Source organism: Nerophis lumbriciformis, unplaced genomic scaffold, assembly GCF_033978685.3.
Source record: "Nerophis lumbriciformis unplaced genomic scaffold, RoL_Nlum_v2.1 HiC_scaffold_45, whole genome shotgun sequence".
Classification (NCBI taxonomy): domain Eukaryota; kingdom Metazoa; phylum Chordata; class Actinopteri; order Syngnathiformes; family Syngnathidae; genus Nerophis; species Nerophis lumbriciformis.
In genome coordinates, this window is record NW_027316587.1 from 358442 (window position 1) to 374744 (window position 16303).

The 16303-nt window shown below is 39.3% G+C and overlaps 1 protein-coding gene across 1 annotated transcript in view; it reads right to left on the bottom strand.

Annotated features, from left to right (window-relative positions):
- The window catches only part of LOC133579764 (vascular endothelial growth factor receptor kdr-like), a 101477-nt gene that overhangs the window by 65891 nt on the left and 19283 nt on the right, over positions 1 to 16303 (bottom strand). The window contains exons 7-9 of the mRNA XM_061934116.1: positions 9323 to 9436; positions 4622 to 4710; positions 4407 to 4560 (exon numbers count right to left, since the gene is read on the bottom strand). Of these exons, the coding sequence (XP_061790100.1) occupies positions 4407 to 4560; positions 4622 to 4710; positions 9323 to 9436 (357 nt within the window). The remainder of the gene's footprint in view (positions 1 to 4406; positions 4561 to 4621; positions 4711 to 9322; positions 9437 to 16303) is intronic.

A 16303-nucleotide genomic window follows, 5' to 3' on the forward strand; every position in this document is an offset into this window, starting at 1 on the left:
TTATGATTTTTTTTCTACATTTAAAACACTTCCGTTTTAAATAAATAAATAAATAAATAAATAAATATATATATATATGTATATATATATATATATATATATATATATATATATATATATGCATGCATGCATTCGGCCCCCGGCCAAATTCTTTAAGCCCAATGCGGCCCCTCCAGTCAAAAAGGTTGGACGCACCTAATCTAATCTAATAGTAACAACACCTTATCATAAACGGTATACAACATATCATATACAGTATACAACATATCATATACAGTATACAACATATCATATACAGTATACAACATATCATATACAGTATGTAACATATCGTATACAGTATACAACATATCATATACAGTATACAACATATCATATACAGTATACAACATATCATATACAGTATACAAGAACGTGGCAAACGCATCACAGCACACTGAGTAAACAAGTATAAATAAAATAGGATAGTTAAGTATGAATAAAAGAACAGAAACAGCTATGATAACTTCTAACAAAAATATGTACTGTATGTATAATAACCAAGTCAGATGGTTTATCATTATTATTATTAGAACTATAATGTATTTCTAATTATATGTCATATTAATATGTCACTCATTATTATTACATAGTATTATTATTATGATTATATTAATAATACTATTATTTTTTCTTCATTTCAGTTCTACTATACCAGGGGTCGGCAACCTTTACCAGTCAAAGAGCCACTTTGATCAGTTTCACAAATGATAGAAAACAATGGGAGCCGCAAATTTTTTTTGAAATTTAAAATGAAACAACACTGCATACAAAGTTTTTTTTTTGCTTTGTGCTATGTATAAACCAGGGGTCTCAGCCACGCTGCCCACACCTTAATAAGGAATTGGAATGCTGGTGCGGCACGCGGGTTTTATATGAATGGCGATTGTCAGCGTCATGCGTGCCGAGATGGTACAGCATATAGCACACACTACAACCAGCGTGCCTGATTAGCCACACGTTGTGTGGGCTTCCGCTTGCTCATGTAAGTGACAGCAAGGCATACTTGATCAACAACCACACAGGTTACACTGACGGTGGCAGTATAAAAAAACTTTAACACTCTTACTAATAATGTGCCACATTGTGAACCCACATCAAACAAGAATGACAAACACATTTTGGGAGAACATCTGCACCGTAACACAACATAAACACAACAGAACAAATACCCAGAATCCCATGCAGCCCTAACTCTTCCGGGCTACATTGTACACCCCCGCTACCAAACCCCGCCCACCTCAACCGACGCACGGAGGGGGTGGGGGGGTGGTGGTGGTGGTAGCAGGGGTGTATAATGTAGCCCGGAAGAGTCAGGGCTGCATGAGATTCTGGGTATTTGTTCTGTTGTGTTAAGGTGCAGATGTTCTCCCGAAATGTGTTTGTCATTCTTGTTTGGTTTTGGTTCAAAGTGTGGCGCATTATTAGTAAGAGTGTTAAAGTTGTTTTATATGGCCACCGTCAGTGTAACCTGTGTGGCTGTTGACCAAGCATGCTTTGCTGTCACTAACGTGTGTAAGCAGAAGATGCATATAACTAAAGGCTGGGCTGGCACGCTATTTGTACAGATTGTAGAGGGTGCCAAATGCTGTACAATAATGGCATGCCCTAATTATTGTTGGTAGGGTGAAAATCGGAGAATATTATACCCGGGAGTTTTCTGTGAGAGGCACCGAAATCCGGAAATCTCCCGGGAAAATGGGTCGTCAAGGACGCAGCTGAGCTGCATCAGAGTGATCAAAGAGCCGCATGCGGCTCCGGAGCCGCGGGTTGCCGACCCCTGTACTATACTAAACAAACTTTGGTCCGCAAGTGGCCCCCAAGCTGTGGAGCCCATTTAGGTCCACTAAGCAAACAACAGAAACTGAAAGTGACACAAGCCATCGATTGCAAATTGACTGTGATTCTAACTTTCACCTGAGACAATTCTGTTGCTGACGTAGACTCCAAGTTACGTTTTGAAAGCTTATTTTGCACTGAACAGGGAGTCACTGTGGGCACGTGTTTTAATGCTCAGTAACTAGTCCTCTTGCTGTTGACAATACGACAACATGTCGACATAAACAAGCCTTTTGTTGGTATTTTACAACTTGTTATACAAACCCCAAAACCAGTGAAGTTGTCACGTTTTCAACTTATATTCAATTGAATAGACTGTAAAGATAAGATATTTAATGTTCAAACTGGTAAATGCTGTTATTTTTTGCAAATATTAGCTCATTTGGAATTTGATGCCTGCAACATGTTTCAAAAAAGCTGGCACAAGTGGCAAAAAAGACTGAGAAAGTTGAGGAATGCTCATCAAACACTTATTTGGAACATCCCACAGGTGTACAGGCTAATTGGGAACAGGTGGGTGCCATGATTGGGTATAAAAGCCGCTTCCAGGAAATGCTCAGTCATTCACAAACAAGGACGGGGCGAGGGTCACCACTTTGTCAACAAATGTGTGAGCTAATTGTTTAGGAGCAACATTTCTCAACCAGCTATTGCAAGGAATCTATGCTCCGTAATATCATCAAAAGGTTCAGAGAATCCGGAGAAATCACTGCACGTAAGCGATGATATTACGGATCTTCGATCCCTCAGGCGGGACTGCATCAAAAAGTGACATCAATGTGTAAAGGATATCACCACATGGGCTCAGTAACACTTCAGAAAACCACTGTCAGTAACTAGAGTCGGTTTCTACATCTGTAAGTGTCAGTTAAAACTCTACTACGCAAAAGCCAAAGCCATTTATCAACAACACCCAGAAACGCTGTCGGTTTTGCTAGGACTGAGCTCATCTAAGATGGACTGATGCAAAGTGGAAAAGTGTCCTGTGGTCTGACGAGTCCACATTTCAAATTGTTTTTGGAAACTGTGCACGTCGTGTCCTCCGGACCAAAGAGGAAAAGAACCATCCGGATTGTTATAGGTGCAAAGTGGAAAAGCCAGCATCTGTGATGGTTTGGGGGTGTATTAGTGCCCAAGGCATGGGTAACTTACACATCTGTGAAGGCACTATTAATGCTGAAAGGTACAGATGTCAAGACTTGGTCCTTGGATTTTGTTTTTCCAGAAGGCAACGGAAAGTTGGCTCGTGCGAGACGGGAATGGGTGTACATATTTATTTTTACTATAATAAAAGGAACAAACTAAAGGCGCGCACAAGTCGGAAGTACAAACTTGACAAAATGAAACAAATACTTGCACGTGGGCAAAAAACTAAGGACATGAACAAAAGTCACTAACTGTGGCATGAATAGAAACAACTTACTTGGACATGGCATGAAGTGCGCAGAGGTAAACAGAGTGGGAAGCAGAGTGTCAGGGGTATGATGTCACCAGACAGACAGCCTGGCAACTGGAAGCTTAAATAATAGTGACATGATTAAAGACAGGTGCGTGAGTCGTGAGGGCAGGTGAAAACTAATGGGTTGCTATGGTGACAAACAAGAGTGCACAATGAGTCCAAACGTGGAACAGGTGAAACTACTGGGTAACCATGGAAACAAGACCAGGGAGTGAAAAGCCAGTAACTAAAGAGTCCAATAACTAAACAAAACAAAACATGACTAAAACAAAACATGACAACATACAGGTTTTGGCACAACATATGTTGCCATCCAAGCCACGTTATCACGGACGCCCCTGCTTATTTCAGACCTGTCTCCCATTGAAAAATGTGTGGTGCAATATGAAGCCTAAAATAGCAGACAGGGAGACTGTTGAACAACTTAAGCTGTACATCAAGCAAGAATGGGAAAGAATTACATTGAAACTTTACTGAGTGTTGTTAAAAGGAAAGGCCATGTAACACAGTGGTAAAAATGCCCGTGACAACTTTTTTGCAATGTGTTGCTGCCATTAAATTCTAAGTTCATGATTATTTGCAAAAAAAAAAAAGCATTTTTTTTTCTCTTGTCTTTGCAGTCTATTCAATTGAATATAAGTTAAAAAAGGATGTTTTTATTTACCATTTACATGCCAACTTCACTGCTTTTGGCTTTTTTGTACAACAGTGTCCCTATTAGGACACCCACGACGCCAACTAAGTGTGGATGTGTTTCCTCTCAAGATATCCTTTTAAAAGAGGAAAGCATAAATTACAATGGGTACTATTTTTTTTTTCCCAGACGTCAGGTGAAACGTGTGCACGGGGGGGTGGTAGGACGCGGGTCAGGCTCTCAAAAGAAGCCCTACCACCTGAGTAAACAACTAATCAAAGAGAAATAACACCTCCGCAGCGCGAGGGGCGAGACGCAGGGGGTCGGCACAGGAAATAAACACGCCTCCAGACCCAGTGGGGTTTGTTGCAGTGATTGTACTGCTGGACAGGAGGAGGAAACGTCTTATCAGAGGTGGTGAACGGAATGCTTTACCTTCTTCCTCTTCCTCCGAGTCGCAGTAGCTCTTGTCCTCGATAAAACCCGAGCTGGCCGAGCTTCCCGTGCTGGCCACGCTCTCCAGGCGGCGCTTCATCAGCTCGCTCAGCTCGCAGCCCGTGTCCGGCGACACCCCCTTGCCGTCCTGGCTCTGAACAGAAAACGCGGCGTTCAAACGTGGCCCCGCGACACATCCCGGGTTTGAGACTCACCTTGTAGACGACAAAGTCCTCCCTCTTGCCTCTCAGGTAGTTGGACAGGTTGCCGTATTTGCAGAACTCCACGATCATCATCAACGGCCCTGTTTACGTAGATTACAGATCCATAAGACTGGGCCGTATTAGGGTTGTCCCCACACTGCAAAAACTGACATCTCAGTAAGATGAAATATCTCAAATAAGGGTGATACTTGGCACTTGGCGCAATGATGTCATGTTATCCATGGAAAAATGCATTTTCAGACAATATGATTTGCCTGAGCGGCTAGTAGACCCCGAGAGTAACAAGCGCTTTCCTTGTTGCCTTTCCATTAAGAACAATAAATTAGTTTTTAGTATACCGTATTTTTCGGACTATAAGTCGCAGTTTTTTTCATAGTTTGGCCGGGCTCCAGTGCGACTTATATATGTTTTTTTCCTTTTTTATTATGCATTTTCGGCAGGTGCGACTTATACTCCAAAAAATACGGTAAGTTTGCTGGTTTTAAGAAATGTGATGCCGAGCGCATATCATTATGTCAAAATAATGGCACTAGCATTTACTTCATTTAAGAATATTTTTCAACATATTGAGCAAAAAGGTCTTTTTTTTCTACCAAGAAAAGTGCACTTGTTATTAGTGAGAATATACTTATTTGAAGGTATTTTTGGGTTCATTGAGGTTAGCTCATTTTACCTGTTTTGGAAAGTCTTGACAAGCCGAATTTTCTTGTTCTATTGGCAGATCATTTTGCTTAGTTCAAATAAAATACCACTCATTTTTGTATTTTTTTGTTTTTGTTTTTGAACACTGACTTTTTGCAGTGTATGCCGTAATAGGGTTGTCCCCACACTGTAAAAACTGCAATCTAAGTAAGATGAAATATCTCAAATAAGGCTGATATTTGCTTATTTTCTGTCTAATAAGATAATTCTTAACTCTAAGCAGATTCTGTTAGAGTGTTTTACTTGTTTTGGTCCTAAATGATCTCAGTAAGATATTACAGCTTGTTGCTGAGATTTGATGACCTATATTGAGTAAAACATGCTTGAAACTAGAATATCAAGTGTTGCAAAGCTGTGTCATCAACACTCACAAGTATAAAACTGCTTTTTTAAAGTAATAATTACTTATTTCAAGCATGAAAAAAAAATCATGATTTTGACACAATTGTGTCTCATAATTAAAACAGATGACAGCCAAATTGACTTTAGCTGTTTTATTTTCAATGAAACAATAGAAAATAGGTACTCATATAGTACAGCAAACTGACAGTTAATATTTAAACATTTAACATGTGACATTTCTAACTATTTTGAACAGAAATAATTCATGCACATTCAGGTAAATTCTTCAAAATTACAATTAAAAATGTTTTGGCCAGAGACCGGGCTGTATATATGCGCACTAATTGACTGAAAGAGCACGCACTTGGCGCGATGATGTCATGTTATCCATGGAAAAATGCATTTTTAGACAATATGATTTGCCTGAGCGGCTAGTAGACCCCGAGAGTAACAAGCGGTTTCCTTGTTGCCTTTCCATTAAGAACAATAAATTCGTTTTTAGTATACCGTATTTTTCGGACTATAAGTCGCAGTTTTTTTCATAGTGCGACTTATATATGTTTTTTTCCTTTTTTATTATGCATTTTCGGCAGGTGCGACTTATACTCCAAAAAATACGGTAAATTTGCTGGTTTTAAGAAATGTGATGCCGAGCGCATATCATTATGTCAAGATAATGGCACTAGCATTTACTTCATTTAAGAATATTTTTCAACATATTGAGCAAAAAGGTCTCTTTTTTTCCTACCAAGAAAAGTTATTAGTGAGAATATACTTATTTGAAGGTATTTTTGGGTTCATTGAGGTTAGCTAATTTTACCTGTTTTGGAAAGTCTTAACAAGCCAAATTTGATTGTTCTATTGGCAGATAATTTTGCTTAGTTCAAATAAAATACCACTCATTTTTGTATTTTTTTTTCTTGTTTTTGAACACTGACTTTTTGCAGTGTATGCCGTATTAGGGTTGTCCCCATACTGTAAAAACTGCAATCTAAGTAAGATGAAATATCTCAAATAAGGCTGATATGTGCTTATTTTCTGTCTGATAAGATCATTCTTCTCTCTAAGCAGATTTTATGTTGGAGTGCTTTACTTGTTTTATGGGTTTTGGTCCTAAATGATCTCAGTAAGATATTACAGCTTGTTGCTGAGATTTGATGACCTATATTAAGTAAAACATGCTTGAAACTAGAATATCAAGTGTTGCAAAGCTGTGTCATCAACACTCACAAGTATAAAACTACTTTTTTAAAGTAATCATTTCTTACTTCAAGCATGAACAAAAAAAAAATCATGATGCCGAGCGCATATCATTATGTCAAGATTAGAGATGTCCGATAAATGCTTTAAAATGTAATATCGGAAATTATCGGTATCGGTTTCAAAAAGTAAAATGAATGACTTTTTAAAACGCCGCTGTACGGAGCGGTACATATCTGGTAAAACGCGGACGTAGGCCTTATATATGTGGCTTTTCCACACACACACACACATAAGTGAATGCAATTCATACTTGGTCAACAGCCATACAGGTCACACTGAGGGTGGCCGTATAAACAACTTTAACACTGCTACAAATATGCGCCACACTGTGAACCCACACCAAACAAGAATGACAAACACATTTCGGGAGAACATCGGCACCGTAACACAACAGAACAAATACCCAGAAGCCCTTGCAGCACTAACTTTTCCGGGACGCTACAATATACACCCCCCCCGCTACCACCAAACCCCGCCAAATTTTCTTGTTCTATTGGCAGATAATTTTGCTTAGTTCAAGTAAAATAGCTCTCATTTTTGTATTTTTTTTCTTCTTGTTTTTAAACACTGACTTTTTGCAGTGCATACCAACATTTTGGTACCGTGTCCTGGCATGACGTTAAAGTGCATCCGGCAGTGGAGGCTCCTCTATGGGGTCTTGGGGCACTGGTAGATTAACCCATTTACTACTGTTACCCTAGGTGGCCCTTGGCAAAGGCCTAGTACCTGACTGCCCCCTAGCCAGGGATACGGTGAAGACCTCAACGGCGGAGCAGGCGGAAGACGGTAGATTTAAGAACTACCACAACGGCTGCGATGGCGGAAGAAGGCTGCAGCAGAAAAGGGTCCCCAGTCGTCTTGGACCCCATGCCACTGGACCCTGACCCGATTCTGTCAAAGATCATGTGGTGACTGTCTGTGCACCAGTCTCCCCACGTTAAACAAAGTCACGCACAGGCATCCTCCATAAAGGGAAACACCCCTACCAGGAGGATCGTCATACTCATTCGAGTGACCGCCGATGATGATGATTTTGGTACCTGTACCGGTACCGGAATACTTTGATACTGTAACAGGCAGGTATTTTTCCAGTGTGGCTGTTCAGCACTAGTAGTGTCGTCCCAATACCTATATTTTGGCACCGAAATGTATTTTGATACTTTGATACTTTTCAAAACAAAGGGGACCACAAAAAAATGGCATTATTGGCTTTATTTGAACAAAAAAATCTTAGGGTACATGAAACATATGTTTATTATTGTAATTTAGTCCCTAAATAAAATAGTGAACATACTAGACAACTTGTCTTTTAGTAGTAAGTAAACAAACAAAGGCTCCTAATTAGATGTATGCAGTAACATATTGTGTCATTTATCTACCTATTATTTTGTACACATTATAAAGGACAAGCTGTAAAAATGTATTATTAATCTACTTGTTCATTTACTGTTAATATCTGCTTATTTTCTGTTGCAAAATGTTCTATCTACACTTCTATTAAAATGTAATAATCACTTATTCTTCTCTTCTTTGATACTTTACATTAGTGTTGAATGATACCACACATTTAGGTATCGATCCGATACCAAGTACTTCCAGGATCATACGTTGGTCATATTCAAAGTCCTCATGTGTCCAGGGACGTATTTACTGAGTTTATGAACATAATAATTAATTTTTTTTAAAAAAAGGAAAAATATCAATGTAATCATAGTAGTATCGACTAGATACGCTATCATTACAGTGGATGTCAGGTGTAGATCCACCCATGGCATTTGTTTACATTGTGACGCCGGTGAGCTATTGTATCCTCCTACGGTGTGTAGTGAAGCATGTTTAGCTATTCCCCGTCCTCCAGTGATAATGCTACTTCTAAGAAACTCACTTTATTCGTCTTTAGCCGCTAGCTAGCTAGCCATGTCTTAAAGCACCTCTTCCTGAGGGTGTTTCAGTGTTATAACTTCACCTTTATCTTTTTAGGCCAAAATGCGTCCATTCTTCCTTTTCTGTCTCCACACTGTGTCTGCTTGTAAGTACTCTGTGTGTGTGCGCTGCCGAACATGCTTCTCTGCTCGTAAACCCGTCAATAAATAAATTGGAAACCGGTACTTTTTAAACAGAGTATAGTACCATTTTTGATTCATTAGTACCGCGATACTATACTAGTACCGGTATACCGTACAACCCTATATCAGACTACAGCATATTTAAGGGGTCAAGTAAACCTGTGAAGTGAAAACCATTTCAGGAGACTACCTCTTGAAGCTCAAGGAGAGAATGCCAAGAGTGTGCAAAACAGTAATCAGAGCAAAGGGTGGCTATTTTGAAGAAACTAGAATATAAAACGTGTTTTCAGTGATTTCACCCTTTTTGAGGAGAACTCACCTCCAGGCTTGGTGCAAGCTCCCAGCAGGTTGACCACATTGAGGTGGTGGCCAATGTGGATCAGGATCTTTAACTCTGACATCAGGGCTTTGCGCTCGTTGGACGTGGCGCCACCTGGGAGAGACACATCATTTAGAGCGCTTTTGTAAACAGACGTCTCGTTAGCTCTGCTCCCGCCATTCATGTGTAGCTGCTTTGAAGTCCAACTGTATAATATGGAACTGACAAAGATAAGATCTTCTGAAGGAAATTTCTGTGGTCAGATGAAACAAAAATAGAGCTGTTTGGCCACAATACCCAGCAATATGTTTGGAGGAGAAAAGGTGAGGCTTTTAATTCCAGGAACACCACTCCTACCGTCAAGCGTGGTGGTGGTAGTATTTGTCATGATCTGTGGTCTGGATCATGTTTCTGTCATGATCTGTGGTCTGGATCATGTTTTTTCTGTCATGATCTGTGGTCAGGATCATGTTTCTGTCATGATCTGTGGTCTGGATCATGTTTCTGTCATGATCTGTGGTCTGGATCATGTTTCTGTCATGATCTGTGGTCTGGATCATGTTTCTGTCATGATCTGTGGTCTGGATCATGTTTCTGTCATGATCTGTGGTCTGGATCATGTTTTTTCTGTCATGATCTGTGGTCTGGATCATGTTTTTTCTGTCATGATCTGTGGTCAGGATCATGTTTTTTCTGTCATGATCTGTGGTCTGGATCATGTTATTTCTGTCATGATCTGTGTTCTGGATCATGATCTGTGGTCTGTATAAGTCGCATTTTTGGGGGGAAATGTATTTGATAAAAGCCAACAGCAAGAATAGACATTTGAAAAGCAATTTAAAATAAATGAAGAATAGTGAACAACAGGCTGAATAAGTGTACGTTATATGAGGCATAAATAACCAACTGGTATGTTAACGTAACATATTATGGTAAGAGTCATTCAAATAACTATAACATATAGAACATGCTATACAATCTGTCACTCCTAATCGCTAAATCCGATAAAATCTTATACGTCTAGTCTCTTACGTGAATGAGATCAATAATATTATTTGATATTTTACGGTAATGTGTTGATAATTTCACACATAAATCGCTCCTGAGTATAAGAAAAAAACTGACTTATAGTCCGAAAAATACGGTACTTCGCATCAAATATTCCATTAAGAAAAATAATTTTGGTGGAAGATTTTGCATATTTTGTGTGTTTGCCATTAAAAACAGTTTTGTTTGACAGAAAAGGGCGGAAAACAAACAAACAAAAAAACAACATAAAAAAACTAAAACATTTTGAAATGAGGGATAGATCTGAAGTTGATGTAGACTATCTATTTTTGTGGCGCATTGATAGCAGCGAGCTAATGCTAACTTACGCTGCTATTGTTGACAAACTACTTTGGCTACGTCTCAAACTTGGTAAAAGTACATTTTAGATTATAATTTATGCATCTCTCACTTGGTAGGTAAAAAAGACGCTGGTTTTAACTCTTAGTAAGGGATTGCGATTGAATCTTCATCTAAACGAAATTATGTGAGCGTCCCATCGGTCGGCAGAGTGGAAATTGTACAATAAGTTTTTGTTTTGTTCTGGTTCATTATGGTTAGCTTGTATGTTTAGCTGTAAATCGCGCTTTTCCATCTTTTCGCACTAGCTTTTAACGAAGGCACAAAATGTAGTCCCGAAGTTATCAGGCGTGCCTTAAACGAAAGCATCTGTGTTTTGCGTTTTTTTTAATGCATTCTAAATCGTAAATAAATATCTAACAATTGAGTCATCAGATGGAGGGTCCTCTATTGCGACCATGAAACCCTCTAAAAAAACATCCAGAAAGCGCCACTGTCGACGTTGCCCTCTAGTGGGTTCCTCGGACCACCACACACTGCCACGAGAGCCCGGATTTCAAGGTACAACACTGTTTTATTTGCATAAATGTTGAGAGCCTTTTGCTTTCCAGCAAAATGTATTTTTCTTTGGTCGTGTCTCTCTCTCTCTCTCCCTCTGGCTCCCACTCCAACTCCAACCTCGTGTCTCATCCCGGCTGCTGCTAATAAAGGCGACAGGTGATTAGATAACAAGGCCCACCTGGGCCATCCACTCACCTTTCAAAATAACAATAGTAACTCCGCTCTTTAAAAAAGGAAGAAAATTAGAACCTGGCAACTACCGACCTGTTTCTATTCTCAGTTCCATTTTGAAAGTAATGGAGAAAATAGTTTATGAACAGGTCGATGGTTACCTTGCCACTAATAAACTCATGTACAAATTCCAATCCGGCTTCAGAACTAACCACTCCACTGACACATGCCTTCTCTATCTGACTTCAGAACTAACCACTCCACTGACACATGCCTTCTCTATCTGACTTCAGAACTAACCACTCCACTGACACATGCCTTCTCTATCTGACCGACCACATCAAACATGAGGTGGACGCGGGCAAATACTGCAGCAACTGACCACGAGGAGATGGAGACGCGTCCTGACGGCGAAACGAAGCCTTTCTGGCTGCCTTCCATCTTCGCCAGCGCGTCTCCATCTCCTCGTGGTCAGTTGCGGAAGAACTGAATGCTGGCGTCATTCTGTCATGAGGGGGAGGGGGGGGGGGGGGGTGTCGCAGCTCACTGCGGGGTACATTTTTTATTAAATAATAGTCTCTTAATTAGAGACAGGTGTGTCCCGAGCGCAAGAGGCAGGTGAAAATCATAAGTCGTCATGGAAACTAAAACAAACAAGGGTGCACAAAAACAGGAACTCATGGAGTCCTAAAACTAACAGAAAATAACAAAAACATGATCCAGACCACAGATCATGACAGAAACATGATCCAGACCACAGATCATGACAGAAACATGATCCAGACCACAGATCATGACAGAAACATGATCCAGACCACAGATCATGACAGAAACATGATCCAGACCACAGATCATGACAGAAAAAACATGATCCAGACCACAGATCATGACAGAAACATGATCCAGACCACAGATCATGACAGAAAAAACATGATCCAGACCACAGATCATGACAGAAACATGATCCAGACCACAGATCATGACAGAAAAAACATGATCCAGACCACAGATCATGACAGAAACATGATCCAGACCACAGATCATGACAGAAAAAACATGATCCAGACCACAGATCATGACAGAAAAAACATGATCCAGACCACAGATCATGACAGAAACATGATCCAGACCACAGATCATGACAGAAAAAACATGATCCAGACCACAGATCATGACAGAAAAAACATGATCCAGACCACAGATCATGACAGAAACATGATCCAGACCACAGATCATGACAGAAAAAACATGATCCAAACCACAGATCATGACAGAAAAAACATGATCCAGACCACAGATCATGACAGAAAAAACATGATCCAGTGCGACTTATATATGTTTTTTTCCTTCTTTATTATGCATTTTCGGCCGGTGCGATTTATACTCCGGAGCGACTTATACTTCGAAAAATACGGTAATCAGAACCTTGGATAGGTCAATAATTCATAATAACATTGATTTTGATTCAATATTATGTTTTAAGCATGACAGTTTGAAAGAAAAAAAAACAGTTTGTTTTATTAGTCAACATTGCAACTTTTTCTAAATCACATTTCACCTTTAAGCTTTTTTATTTCACTTTTGTTATGTTTTTGTTTATTTTTATAGTATTTTTAGAATGTGCCGTGGGCCTTTAAAACATTAGCCACAAATGGCCTCCGGGGCACACTTTTGACACGCCTGCTATAGATAATAAAAAATTAAATCTGATAAATCTATGGATAAAAAGCAGAGCCTGGCGACGCATGCGCGTTTATCATAACTCTCTCTCTCTCTCTCTGTCTCTGCCCCTCCCTCACCAATGCTGCTGCGCACACAATTTATTTTGTTTTTAACCCCTTCTTAACCCTGAACGTACATTGAAAATATACGCAACCCTAACTCAAAATGCCGGACATTTAAGAAACTCCGCCCGGACAGCCCCGCAAAAGAGGACATGCCCGGGGAAAATAGGACGTTAGCGCTTGAATAACAATATCCCTCATATTTGGTTAATTTTCAGGTCATGAGGTGTAAATGGAGTATTGGTGGCGGTTTCTGGATGTTTTTTTTAGAGGGTTTCATGGTCGCAATAGAGGATGACTCAATTGTTACACTGCAAAAAGTCAGCGTTCAAAAACAAGAAAAAAATATACAAAAATGAGGGGTATTTTATTTGAACTAAGCAAAATTATCTGCCAATAGAACAAGAAAATTTGGCTTGTCAAGACTTTCCAAAACAAGTAAAATTAGCTAACCTCAATGAACCTAAAAATACCTTAAAATAAGTATATTCTCACTAATAACAAGTGCACTTTTCTTGGTAGAAAAAAAAGAGACCTTTTTGCTCAATATGTTGAAAAATATTCTTAAATGAAGTAAATGCTAGTGCCATTATCTTGACATAATGATATGCACTCGGCATCAGGATTGTTTTTTCATGTTTGAAATAAGAAATGATTACTTTTTTATACTTGTGAGTGTTGATGACACAGCTTTGCAACACTTGATATTCTAGTTTCAAGCATGTTTTACTCAATATAGGTCATCAAATCTCAGCAACAAGCTGTAATATCTTACTGAGATCATTTAGGACCAAAACACTTAAAACAAGTAAAACACTAACATAAAATTTGCTTAGTGAGAAGAATGATCCTAGACGGACAATAAGCAAATATCAGCCTTATTTGAGATATTTAATCTTACTTAGATTTCAGTTTTTGCAGTGTAGATATTTATTTACGATTTAGAATGCAATAAAAAAAAAAAGCAAAACATAGACGCTTTCGTTTACTGATAACTTTGGAATTTAATTTTCTGCCTTCGTTAAAAGCTAATGCGAAAAGATGGATAAGCGTGATTTACAGCGATCACGGACAGAGCGAGGATTCTACAAGTTTTTATGTTGCCAGATATTTACGAGTTTAAGGATAAAGCAGCCGGGGAGTCGACTTGAAGACTCCCGCTGTTTTCCATTAAAGTTGACCTACAACTAACAAGTCTAGAGAGCGTGCTTCATGACCGATTCACAATATATCTCACCAACAGGCCAAAATGTTTTAGAACCGGCGTCATCTGCACATCTCCGCATTTTGCTTATCTACAGGCACGTGATTTGAACTTCATGAAAAAGACTCAACATAAGCCTGGGGGTCTGGGGGCCGCAGGTCCAGCCAGGTGGGAGGACAAGGGGGGGCCAATTTCTGTCTCTTCGACTCCCTCTTTACTTCTAACTGCTCCAAATGCAAAAATAATAAAGAGTACAAACAACGTTTATTCTATCAGCTTACTGGCTTTTATCTGGATAGCCATTTGTGATTTATAGCATGAAATAACAAATGTCTTGCAGTCACGTTGTTTGTGTTTCAAAATGATTCAACTCCGTCCTTCGCTCCGAGCAACGTTTGTAAGTTTTACAATACAACTAAAACAATTCTTACTTACTTAACCGCCCCATGTGTGATGTCCGTAGGAGTGTTTTCATGCATATTTGTACGTGCTATCGTAATGTAATAAAGCTAGCGTTGTTATCGTTAGCTAATATGCTAACATGTTTACAAGTGTCTGTGTTAGTATTATTAGATAAATAGATGGATAGATAGATAGATAGATAGATAGATAGATAGATAGATAGTACTTTATTGATTCCTTCAGGAAAGTTCCCTCAGGAAAATTAAAATTCCAGCAGCAGTGTAGAGAACTGAGATCAAAATTAAAAAGTAAAAAGTAAATAATGGGGGTATAAATGGAAAACTTACAATGGCATTCTTTTTGCACTGTTTCAGTTTTGTAAATTCACCAAAACGTCACAATACAGTCTATTAAGCTGAGTGGAGAGCTAGCTCCCGCAGCTCGTGCGTCCACGACGATGACTTCTGTTTTGTTGGATCATCCGTTTTACTGCCGTGTTACCGACACCATTTTTAACCTGTTTTTTTCAGCAATTGAACATGTAAAAATTTGCCAAAAAAAGGTCCATTTAAAGATGTTTTTGTGTTTAAAGAATTGAAAAATGATCAACAAAAATAAATACATACCCCAGTTCAGCTAAATGTGTTGTTTTTTCTGACATGGACAGCATTGTCCACACGTTTAAGTCAGGACTTTGGGAAGTCCATTCTAAAACCTTCATTCTCGCCCGATTTAGCCATTTCTTTACCACTTTTGACGTGTGTTTGGGGTCATTGTCCTGTTGGAACACCCAACTGTGCCCAAGACACAACCTCTGGGCTGATGATTTTAGCTTGTCCAGAAGAATTTGGAGGTAATCCTCCTTTTTCATTGTCCCATTTACTCTCTGTAAAGCACCAGTTCCATTGGCAGCAAAACAGGCCGAGAGCGTAATACTACCACCACCATGCTTGACGGTAGGCATGATGTTCCTGGGATTCAAGGCCTCACCTTTTCTCCTCCAAACATATTGCTGGGTATTGTGGCCAAACAACTCAGTTTTTGTTCCATCTGACCACAGGACTTTCCTCCAGAAGGTCTTATCTTTGTCCATGTTATGTCAGAAACGGAAAAAAAATGGAAAATATATTTTTATATTTTTATAAAAAAAGATGAATTTCCGACTATCGACGGGAAAATCACATGGCTGTATCTACTAAAAAAACAAAACATCATTCACTAATAAAGATGAAGAGGGCTTAACACAGAAGATGTGTTCCCATAGGAGTGTATTATACTAGCTGCACTTACCAAGCCTTCATCCCAGCCCGTATCTTGGACAGCCTGGTCGGAAATATGAGCATGTACTCGAAATCTCTCCATCAATAGCAAAGATGGAGGTCTAACCGCACTCTGTGAAGAACACACTTTGGCTTTGAAGCGATACTCCCTGCAAACATCAGTTGCAGGCGCATGTGGTGTTGTAAATCATGGAATACATCTCGGGCTTTGAAATTGACGGGCGGATTTTTA